The following is a 12,148-nucleotide window of genomic DNA, read 5'->3' on the forward strand; positions in this document are numbered from 1 at the left end:
TACAGTGTCCTTAACCTCATCAGCTATGCCCTTTGATCCCTGATAACATAGAGATGGGAAAAGTTCTACTGCAGTTTTGAAATTACTTGTTGCATAATGCACTTTGAGCTATGCTGGTATGACATGAAATGCAGGAGAGAGATCTGCAGTTAGGGTATATGACAAATATCCACATCTGTTCTATTTTTCTAAGAAAATGTCTCCATTTTAAGAGAGGCTACAAGCATAAGATCACCATAGAAATGAAATTATTTTGAACAAACGGGGTTATATTTACCTATCTGAAAAAGAAGCTCAGCTTCGATATCTAATTCTTTTTTTGCAGATTCTCTGCAAAGCTCCAATGCTGATTCTAAATGTTTGAGAGCATGTAACCATTGCAGTGGATCTATGCTTTCAGGTGTGCAAGCTACTTTTTCAGCTAATGTGCGTCCTAAGGAAGAAAAAAATAGACATCTTTTACTAAAGGATTTAATACAAAACCAAGTTATGCAAAACAAAGCAAGTTCCTCAGAACAAATGCTGTTACATATTTACTGCTACAATCCAATTCTCAAAAATTTGAGTGGTTAATATGGATTAATATTCCATAAATATGAAACTATAATGATGTTTCATTACTTCACAATGCTAATGAGGTTTACTTAGGCCATTCAAAAGAAGCTCAGGCTAAACAAATCAATCCTTTGACAAATGATCTGAAGAACTGGCACTAAGCCACTTCCTACCTTTGTTTCACCTGACAGTTATAGGCAGAACCTACACCTCTCTGCGCCTTACCAAATTCCCAAATTCGTTTTCTATTAACCAGTTCTACTACCTTCATTTCTGATGCATCTGTTTATATGCTAGTGCATAAATTATGAATGAAAAAGAATGAAAAATGAAAATAATAATGTATTGCATTTTTCTTACCAATTCTCATTTTAACTTGGGCTAGAAGGTTGATATGGGGCAAGTAGATATTTTTTGCAGGTAAGACTAAGCCAGACAGTGTACTGTCCTCTATCTGCTGTTCAATGGATTCTCCACACAAAAAAATCTATAAAGAGAGTATGTTTTGTAAAATCAAGTTACAGTTTGGTAGCAAATGAAGAATTTCCATGAACTCTTGATCAGATTTATTAGTGTCAGCCTTTGGTTTCTAAAAGCAAACTTCCTCAGAAAAGGCAGTCTTTAAGAAATAGAACTCCCAAGTAACCTGATCATTAGAAAGAAACTGTCATGTCTAGAAAGAAATCTGACATCCAACAAAAGCCAGAGGCCAGAAAAGAAAAATAGCATTGCATATACGGACCAAACTTCTCATGCATGGAAATAAAGTGACAGGAGGCACACTGTAAACTGTTACGTCTCTTGAAGGTTAGCAAGTTTCACAAGCCGAAGGCTGAGTCTAAAGTGATTCATATGATTATTCATTACTTGGGGGAACAAACGTTCAAATGATTATATTTCTATATTAGGAAATATGAGGCTAAAAATTTGATCTAACAGCTTTTCCTCACAATCTATATAAAGAAACAGTGGAGATGTGCATATCTATTTTTAGATCACCAAATAGGTAAATTATTAATTACTACACATTCCTCTCACATATATCATGTCTTTAGATAAATTTTTAATTATATATTTTTTTACATGGAAATGATTTCTTCATAGTGACTGTAACAATCTGTCAATCTAAACAATATGCCACTTTATATACATTTTCTAAATTCAAATGATTCTAAGTCAAGGTACAAAGCTTAATCCTTAAACTTGGATCCTCAAAAGTTAGGAATTCTATGAGATATACATCTTCCCTGAGGTGCTGAACACCAATGCGTGTGTGTGAAAAGTGAGTGTTCCAGATCTCTGAAAAATCAAACTCCCTAGTTCATACATTTGCAAGTATTCAATATTTTTTAAACTGTATGAAAATATCAAACTACTTAGAACTATGAATATGCATGATGATTACAAAAAAAAAAAAAAAAAAAAAAACTTGGTAAAATGAATTACTTCTTTATACTATGCAATCTAGGGAAAATTAGACTCATCAATTAATAGGAATAGCCTTTTTAAATAAATTTTTAAAAGAGCTTCCAGAATAGATGAGTTAAAATTGTTGTAAGGATTTGAAAATGCTATGTAAATCATATACTCACTGCTTTAATGGTAATTTCATGTGCCAAAATTAGTAAGTTTAATGGTTCCACTACAGAAGAACAATATTCTGCATCCCCTACTGTTTGCAATGCTAGTATGTCTGCCAGCAGAAGCATACTTTTCACAAGAGTCAAAGAAGCTGGAGAGAAAATAAATGTATCTTCTTGGAATAAACTGAGGACATCCTGTTTGGACATAGATAACATAAAACAATGTTTTTACTATGTTTGCCATCTGTTTATGAGGACAAATCACAAAAAGTGAAAGAAACTCTATTGTAGAGGCATTATTTCAAGCTTATTTAATGCTGGAATCAGTCGTTCTGACTCCACAAAAAATGCATCAAAGAAAAGCCAACAGTTTCTCCTTTGTGCTCAAACCTGCAAAAGTTTAATGCCTGCCATGGGACATCTTTCTTGCAGGTCAAGAATAGCAACTTGCACCATCATTTCAGCCTGAGTCTCAATATCACCAAAGGCTTCCGCCTCTATTATTACTTCTTTTATCACACTTCTGCGTTCAGCCACATAATTTTCTAAAAGAAGGAAATATATGATTAGTAAAAGTACTTTACAGTATTAGTAAAAGACTTTACAGTATCTTCTTCCATTCTTAGAAAATTATTTATCCACTAGAAAGTTACAGGAAATCTGACAATACAGATTCCACATTATCATTTCACCAATTCTCTGCCAAATGTGCCCTCAGAAGAAAGAAAAACTAAAAAGTGTTTAAGTTGTACATTCTTTAAATTCATCCAAATGCATTATTTGTATGTTAGCCACCAGCATAATTAATTAGATTTTTCAGAGCAAATGTCACATTCAAGAATCTGATCTTAGCATTGCAAAATAGCAACAGTCTCTACAGGAATTATCCAGAAGAGATTAATATAAAAGTTTGGCTACAGACCTAGACTGTGATTTTGATACTTAAGTGAGTTTCAGAACATATATTGTTTATAGAACTAAGTAAGGAAAAACATATTTTTTTCTATCATCAAACTTCAGTAGATGTACTTTGTAGTATCTCACTTAAATCCTTAGAAGTAAAGTAATCTGGAACATAATGTGTTCATTTATAGGTGATATAAAAAAAAAAAAAAAAAAAAAAAACTTTTACATTTTTAGAGCTAGTGGTATGTTGCAAGTGCATTTTGTTTTGCTTTGTTTTTATAAACAAGCATACCTATTTAATTCAATTACACTTTGATTACATTTGAAACTTTATACTGCACAAATGATTGTCAAAAGATTATGACCATTAAACATTAATGTAATGTTTTGTTTTTATATGCTCTAGGGAGAGATTATACTCAGAAATACATCTTCCTTACTGCATTGAATGAATTTAATGCAAATAATTGCACAGTAATCAACATTAATGTTTGTATTTATGAATAAGAATTTATTCTGCCCATTATACTCCAAAAGCCTAAACCAAAAAAGGGTAATACCTTCCATATAACCAATGCCGTGTATCTGTGTTACTAGTGCAGTCACTAACATTTTACGACACCTTAGCCACAGATGCATATTCATATGATCTTGTGCAATTGTACTGTGAGGCAGTTGACCATCTTCAGCACAAAAATCCTAATAATTTCCGAAAGCAAGAGAAATGTTACTTTGGGAGTCAACTACTTGAATACATACAAAGCAACAGGATAATATTCAGTCTAAAATAAATGAAGTTAGTACAAATATATTACACATAATAAGATAATCATTACAACATATTTATTTGAATGGTAGATAAGTTGTGGTTTTTGTTTGTTTGCTTTTGCTTGTTTGTTTTTATAAGAGAGGCCTGTTAATTCTTTAACTTAAAATCTATAGAAAATTTGAAACATGATCAAATTAAACCAGCTTTAATGGGAGAGTCCATTTATATGTACATGAAGAACACAAGATAAGCTGAAGCACCATATGATGAACAGCTCATGGAGAATAATTCCAAGAGGTTGGACTTCATTCATCTCAAACGGGAACATAGCTCAAAACTCTAAGGAACCGAATGGTCCACTGTTGTAGAGCAGGGTCAATATCAAGTTCTAAACAGAGATGAGAAACAAATTTCTAGATTTTGTTCTCTTGTTCCTAGCTTTTCTAGTAATTAGAAACAAATACTGAGGTAATACTGGGAGTACTGATATATGACATGAAGCATGTCATATATCATTTTCTCCCCAGTTTAATGGCAACCATGTAATACAGATGGCTGCTATGTTCTAACTTTCTGAAAGTCTCTTAATAGTTAGTACAAGACTTCATATACTAAAAAAGTCATGTAAATCGTATATCCACACATAGAAAAAACACTTCCTTACATTCTTTTTTTCTTGAAAATGCGTTGGTTTCATCCTAAAAATGTCTGCATCTTGAAGAAGTCGAATTGCAGTGAAAGCCAAAGCAACACTGTGATACAGAACAGTATTATTAAAACAGCACTAATTATACTATTATATGCTCCCATTATAACAGATACTTCACTTCTGACTGTATCAGAGATGTCTATAAGATGTCTATCAATTTTTGCTTCATTATAATAATAGCATATTATTAAGAGCATATTCTGAATTTGTAGGCATTGCAGTACAAAAGTGAAAAAACAGCAGTAAGAGAAATGGTTTTGCCAGACATAACCTGATACTAATGGGTAAGCCAAGAAATACAATCTTTTGTTGGAGAACTCCACTCTAAGTTTCAGTTACATGTCTTTCTTCACAAAGGGGCTTTTAGAAATTAAAAGATGTAAAAATACTGAAAATGACAAAATATACTGGGAGAGTTCAGTATGTCAACCACAACTAGAGAGCTACAAAAACACTTTCCTCCTTAAATCCTTTCCAGACTGTATGTTATTCATTCTGTTAAATCCCCATGAGCAAATAATCACAGGATTTTAGTAAACACCATCAATCAAAACTTGAACCAGGTGCCATCCTGGCATAACCTTGCCAGTAAGCAATCACATGATATTGAGTCTCCTCCCCAGCCCCAGCCCCATCACAAATCCTTTTCTGGACTTCACTCCAAACAGCATCTAGAATGATACAGACACTATTAGGACTGGTAGAGCAATCAACTGAACACCACACTTCCAAAAATTGTGACTTGGGATTCCAAAATATTGTCAGACTTCTTAAAATATTAATTACTATGCTTTTTTTTTTTCCTTTTTCTTTTTCATGCTTTCTTTTTAAAGTTTTCAGAAACACTGTTCCATTTCCATGACATCTACAAAAATGGATGGCTATAACAGTAGACTTGGTGAACAAAAGTATTTTCAGACAGTTGCAAAACCAACATACTGAGAAGATTTTTTTAACAACAGGATTTGTTGCCCAAAGAACATGCTGGTCCAAATATTCTGAGAAGTGGAAAAAAAAAATAAGCGTCTCACTGTATTAGTTTTCCATCTCTAATTGTACATTTTCCCCTACATTTGTAAATATCTACTTTTCCAGCTCTTCTCTAAAACATTTTTAGTTTGTTCACTTTGAAGTACTACTTCTTCTTTATCCACTGAAACATATTCTCCTAATGATGTAAAAGTACTTGAGAGTATCCCTAGTTCACCTCAGAGATTTTTCAGCAAGTTAATTGTATAACCAAAATTCAAATTATCTTGAAGTCTTTTTAAATAGAGAGGTTTTACATACATATATTCTCTTTATAGAGAGACTGGCTGCTATGAAGCAAATGAAGTAATAATTTATGAATGCCTTAAGGCCTTCTTACACTGCCAGACTAGTGTAAAGAGCTTTTAATGCAAGATGGATTCAGGCTCTGTTTGAATATACCACTTTTGAGAAGTGCTAGATTAATTGTTTTAAAGGCAAAGTTCTTGATTCATTCACAGAGAAGTAAGAATAAGAGTTGCACTACTCTGAAATTATTTACATTATTCCGGCAACTTAGATCTGACATCTGATGAATAACCTCCAGAGATAAGAGAGTAGTTAAAGTCCTTCAGCCATTTCTGATTCTATCCTGCTTGTTGTTTTTGTGATGCAGAACTGGATGGATTACATCAATTCAGTACAAATAGACCCCAAAGTAACAGTGAGAACCAAAACTGTTAATATCTTGCCTTTTAGCTCTCAGAATTCAATACTTATGAATCTCCTTCATCATCCGTTTACCTCAGTTTTATTCAACAAAGTGAAACTAGAATAAATCAATGTTGAATTTGATGACAACCTTCTCTCTAACAAAGGAAAAGATGAAACAAAATTTGCTTATAAAAGCAAAACAGACACTAAGGATATTGCAATGAAATATCCCAAATGCTTTTCTTTCTTTTTATTAAGAAGAGTTTTCCCCTGAAACTAGGCATCAAAGTTAAAATTACAGCAAAATCTGACATTTTGCAAAATGCTGTTTGAGACGTTATGGCTAACATTTCTCAAATAAAATGAAGAAAGTGCAGCACCCAAGAGTGTATACAGGGTTTTAAGAAATATTAACCTAACTTTCTGGGCACTGCAACCTCCAGTTAACTGTGTTGTCAATTCTGAAAATTAGCCCATTTTTATCTACATGCTTTTCCATAAATTTCACCATTAAAATGTAGGCCACAAGCCCAAGGGTTCATATACGTATTTTTTTAAGCAGCCATTTACACACATAAGCAGATGAGTACATATTTAAGTAATTAGAAACCTCAAATACTTAGGGGAGACACTGTGCAGATATTCTTGAAATCAGTGTAATATTCCTATAAATAAAGTTATTTTGAGGTATTAATTTTTTTGCAAGACAGAGCCTGTAATGTAGAAGTTTCCCGTGATGAAATTTTTGTGGCCCTCTTTTGCTGTCAACAAGAGTGATGTGTCTATATATTTCCCTTGACAAAATACACATCGTTTTATCAGCCGAATCAGAAAGTGGCAAGACGATCAAAATAGGAAAGTGCAGCTGACTATAACAATTTCACCACTAAGTCACTTTGCCAAAGGAAAAAAAATGATGAATTTCTGTAATATCATGCAAAGTTTGATTTCTAGGCTGGCAGGCAGGAAACATTCAGCTGTCCAGAGGAATGTTTCATTTGTATCTGAGGTAGATAGATCAGCATTTTCCATGGAAGGCAGTGCAATAAAATTGTAAAATAGGAGAAAAAAAAATAATAAAGTTGTTTTGTCTGTGGGCTTTTTTTTTTCTGTATTCTGACCACTATCGATATATATGGCTCATTAAACAAAAAATGATACACAAAATTATTCAAATCCATTGGAACCCTTGATAATGTAGAAAAGGTTATTCAATTTGAGACAAGTTATAAACCTAGAGAGAAACTACACTCTAGGATACAACTACACGTCAAAATGCACTGAAAATGGTTTGCATACCTGGAACGAGTTTAGCAGGGTGAATGAGTTTGGGTTGGTACTCTACTAACACAGATTTTACCAACCCTAGTATCAAGCTAACAGAGGCTTATTCACATGATATTGCATAAAAGTCTGTGTACTGGTCCTTAGTTGCTAATACAAAAATTGTATAAAATCCACATGGTACGTAAAACACGATGAGACCACTGTCCAGGGATTTGTTGTTTTCTCTTTTTCAGTTTTCTCAATTTTACAGCAAACTAATCTAATTTGATAAGCACTGAATAGATAAATATTTCACAATATGAAATGTATATGAATATCCTAAAAGTTCTTACTTTCCATCTTCACTGATAACCTTACTAGCCTTGATATAAATTATTATAGTCCAGATATATGAACTTTTGGGAAACTTCTATATTTTAAAATAATATATGGAAAACTCAGGTGAAGGATCATGGTGCAGTACTCTTTCATTGTTTTCCTTTCAGTACTCTATCCAGCACTGTGATGTTCCTGTCCTCATTAATTCTTTTTTTAATTGCAGTAGCATAGCAGCAAAAAAGGGACTGTGCTATTTAAAGGCTATCTGATTTGTATCTTTTTTTATTTGCCTAGGAGAGCTGGGAGGAAAATAGTGTGCCTTTGATGTAGCAGAAAAAAACATTTATTTTTCAACATCTGTAAGTTGTTAATATATTTCTGCATGTCCCATGTGTTCAAAGAACAGCGCAATTGTAGTTCTTTGGAGTTTTCCAAAATAAAAGACAATGTCAAAAAAATCACATAATTTCGAAATGATAATTTGGAGAATATATCTGGCAGGCCATGTAAATACAGCAGTATATTACATGGTATCTCTAACAAAACAATTAATACCTGAAGTTTACATCAATGATTTTTAATCAAATTTATTATGAAGTATAATGTTAACATTTTAATATTTTAATCTGTCAGCAATAACTATATAAACAGGAAATGTTCTTTTAGGACAGTAATGTAGAGCTTTCCAGAATGAAGTAGAAATCAGTAATTAAGAGATATCAAGCTCAGTGTCCTGCTAAACACTTTAAAATTATAAAAAATACATGACCTAACAGATCCAGACTTTAACAAAAACAGTAAACATTGCAGAATTTTCTTTGATTTCTGAATCACAAAAACATTGCACAGTGAAATCACAGGCCAATAACTCATGACCTTTTAAAAAGTAAGATAAAGCAATAGTAAAAAATGAAACACCAGGATAACTTAACATTTGTGGACACTTTAATAGGCTTATTATGTTTTGTTGCTAGATTTAGAATATTTATGTAACTTTGTAGACATAAAGGATTCAAAGATATTGCTAGATTTATTTTTTAATTTTTCATAGTCAAGGCTGTACAACATAAGGTTGCTCACAATTTTACTTACCTGAATGCTGCTTGATGCCGTTGTTGAGAAATAGCAGCAAGCTGAAGTTTGGCCTCAATAAGATCTTCTATATCTTCAACAGAACACTGGGATATCTCCCCATCATATTTGTCCTGTATGTTCTGCACAAGATGGTTAAGACTTTCTTCAGCTTCTGTCAGTAAAATTCCCTAGAGAAAAATACAGCATTGAAAATTGAAAAGGAGAGGGAAAGAGAGAGACGGAAAGAGAGAGAGAAAAGGTATTCAATTCCATTATAACCTACTACCACTACATCCTGGAACAAACCAACTTTAATACAATGTACCTTTTCTTTAAGTATCTGGGGTTTATAATTTTGATTTTTCACATTTACAGATTCAATCTGAAGATGCTATTTTCAAGCTACACCAAAACTTTTAAGTTTCTAGTCCATGGTATGTAGCAATTGCCATTCAAAACCATTCGCTATTTCACCAGATGTATTTCATACAGTATTCAGTTTCTTACAATGGCCAAAATTAAATACTTCTGAAGTGGAAGGCCTCCCTGACAGAAGAATATGTCAGCCCTCAGTTTTTGGCTTTTCATTATGTGAAACTGACAAGCATGAAGTTTACAATTTATAAACAAACAAACAAACTGACTAAGAACCTGTGGTATTTTTCTCCAAAATAAATTAAAAGAGAAAGCAGGATGAAAAATTTGAGACATTTCACATAAGGTAGAGAATTCATTTCCATTTATTTGTAGAGCATACTGTCCCATCAAAGTGTCTGATTTTCTAAAACAGCCACCTCCGAAAGGAGATGATTTTATCCTTGAAATCCCATTCAGTCTCTATTATTGTTGCTGAAACAGTCATACTAAAATCTGATTGTGACAACGTGGACATTTATACAGAATAAACTAGCCTGTAAACACTACACATATTTGACAAAGTACACTGAACCACAAAGACTTCATGTGTGGCTAATAAGATTAGAATCAGATTAGAAACAGAAAATTCTAGTCCCCTTATTCATGTCACTTTACCATCATAATTTCTGATACATTGAAAACATTAGCAAAGCTTTTGGAACAATCTGAAGCTTTTAAAGCTTTTTTTTTCCTAAAAAAAAAAAAATTACCTTCAGCATGGCCATATTTAATTCATCTTTACAGTCAACGAGCTGCACCATTGTGCTTCTTTGTTCCTGTTGTCTTGAATTCTTGTCAGCATTAACTGTCAAATGCACTTCAAATGAAATTTCAGATAACAGAAGCAGAATCAAAGCATTTTCAGAAATTTGAAGAATATGCCCTTTATTTTCTATTTCAATATCAAAATAAGTCAGCAAAACTGGAATGCAGATGTAATAATATTGGCTAAAATGCCTGGAAAAATCTTAATGTTTAGTATTTCAAAAAAGACTGATATGTTCAGCAACATCTAATATGAATATTTTTTAAAATATGACAGTTCAATGCATATGCAGTTATTAAAAGTGGAAAAAAACTATTCTTGAAAAGTTGCAGAATACATCCACTTTTCCATCACCCTTATAATTACCTTTTACATTTGAGGCTGTAACTCCACTTGGTTTGTTATCAGCAGAATAGATATGTTTTTCCACTCTTTCAGGTATAGTATTTATTGTGGCAGATAGGCAAATGATGAAATGCATTTTGGCTAAGGTTAATTTATTCATAATTTGTTGGTTGCACAGTGGCAGCATTGTTAAAGACAGACTCCAATTAAATATGTCTTCCAGTACCTACAAGAATGTTAATAATTGGGACTATTTGAAATGACACATCTTACACTTTTCTTTGTTCAAGGCACATTCTGCTTCTATGTTTATCAACAATTAACATGAGTAATATTAGTAATATGATCTTAGTCATTATAGATTAATTGATGTTTTCCTTCCCAGACTTAATTCACCCCCTAGCAGCACTTGCTACAGCCTCAATGATCCATTTTCCCATAGAAGGTGCATCTATTCCTCTATATGAGTTCTTGTTTTCTACATGTTCATAGCGCTCTTTTAGCTAGGGTAAAGCAAAAAATATGGAGGTAAATGTGCAGTTCATAAATTGTAACTGAAATAAAACTCTGCTGCTACAATTGACCCTAACTAGAAAGACGAAGCAAAGAAAAAAAATGTTATTCATTACAACATCCTTCCTTTATCTTGAGTTTACTCATCTCAATTTAGATTAATAAATTTAGAAGCTGAAAGTCTATACAGCTTTGCAAAATCATGAGGGGACAAATAAGAACTCCATACAGAATGTGAAGTGTTCAAATCAAAAGTGCAAAATAAAAGCACAACTTCACAAAGTAAGTCTGAAACAAGTGAAATCAAAAGCTGTCAAAATAGACATCTCATTTCTGTCTTCTAATATCAACTGTTGTAGGAGACACAACCATACTGTAAATAAAAGAGATGAAAGTGAAAGGGAAAAGTGTTTTGTTCTCTTTTTCTACTTCAAATTTGTCTTTATGGTACAGCTTCTTTTCCTCATTCTGCTAACATTTACCTCTACGGGCTCAATGGTCTGTGACAAACAAGTGAAAGAAAACAATTAAAATGAAAAACAAAAACAAAATCTGGATGAACATGTAATTTTAATTAAAAAGAGAAATGACTATTGATTAACTGGTTTACAGATTCACCTCCTTTCTTTTTTCTTTTTTTTTCAAAAATGGACTTCAGCACCTATTTGAATTGGAACAAACCTACAAAGACAGCTCTGATAGAAATTAAAAGGCCAGATGACTGATGCTCTTGGTATTTTAGCAGGATGAAAAACAGAACCTACATATCATGATGAAACATCAATAATTCTACCACTGTGCATTGCACAGAAAAGGTGCAGATTTTTACAAATACCATTCCCATCTGAAAAATTGTGATAATGAAAGTTGTCTCTCCCTTAAGAGGTCAGTCATAAAAATTTAAATTTATGAAATGGTGAACTGTTGAGGATAATGTTTTATATTTACTGCTTTTTGCTAATAAGATTTAATTTCTGAACCAAATAATCTCTAACTGATGCCAGTGAAATAAACCTTTAGTTATAGCATACAAATTTTAGTATATTCAGATTATTTTTTTACCTGTAAATTTGTAACAGTCAAGAGAGATTTTGAGGAGTCAAATCCCTGTAAGGTCTGTAAAAATGGAAAAAAAAAAAAAAAAAAAAAAAAAAAAAAAGATGTGCTTAATATGGGTATAAAATAAGCAAGTTAGCAGAGCAGTAGAAAAGCATAGTGCATTT

The 12,148-nt window shown here is 32.5% G+C and overlaps 1 protein-coding gene across 2 annotated transcripts in view; it reads right to left on the reverse strand.

Annotated features, from left to right (window-relative positions):
- The window catches only part of CFAP54 (cilia and flagella associated protein 54), a 111,827-nt gene that overhangs the window by 20,720 nt on the left and 78,959 nt on the right, over positions 1 to 12,148 (reverse strand). For both annotated transcript variants that reach the window (XM_035315008.1, XM_035315007.1), the window contains 10 exons: positions 11,988 to 12,041; positions 10,434 to 10,638; positions 10,012 to 10,106; positions 8,903 to 9,072; positions 4,478 to 4,565; positions 3,605 to 3,743; positions 2,529 to 2,683; positions 2,148 to 2,333; positions 916 to 1,042; positions 278 to 433 (listed from right to left, as the gene is read on the reverse strand). In XM_035315008.1, coding sequence (XP_035170899.1) covers positions 278 to 433; positions 916 to 1,042; positions 2,148 to 2,333; positions 2,529 to 2,683; positions 3,605 to 3,743; positions 4,478 to 4,565; positions 8,903 to 9,072; positions 10,012 to 10,106; positions 10,434 to 10,638; positions 11,988 to 12,041 — 1,375 coding nt within the window. The remainder of the gene's footprint in view (positions 1 to 277; positions 434 to 915; positions 1,043 to 2,147; positions 2,334 to 2,528; positions 2,684 to 3,604; positions 3,744 to 4,477; positions 4,566 to 8,902; positions 9,073 to 10,011; positions 10,107 to 10,433; positions 10,639 to 11,987; positions 12,042 to 12,148) is intronic.

This window comes from Oxyura jamaicensis, chromosome 1 (assembly GCF_011077185.1).
Source record: "Oxyura jamaicensis isolate SHBP4307 breed ruddy duck chromosome 1, BPBGC_Ojam_1.0, whole genome shotgun sequence".
NCBI lineage: Eukaryota > Metazoa > Chordata > Aves > Anseriformes > Anatidae > Oxyura > Oxyura jamaicensis.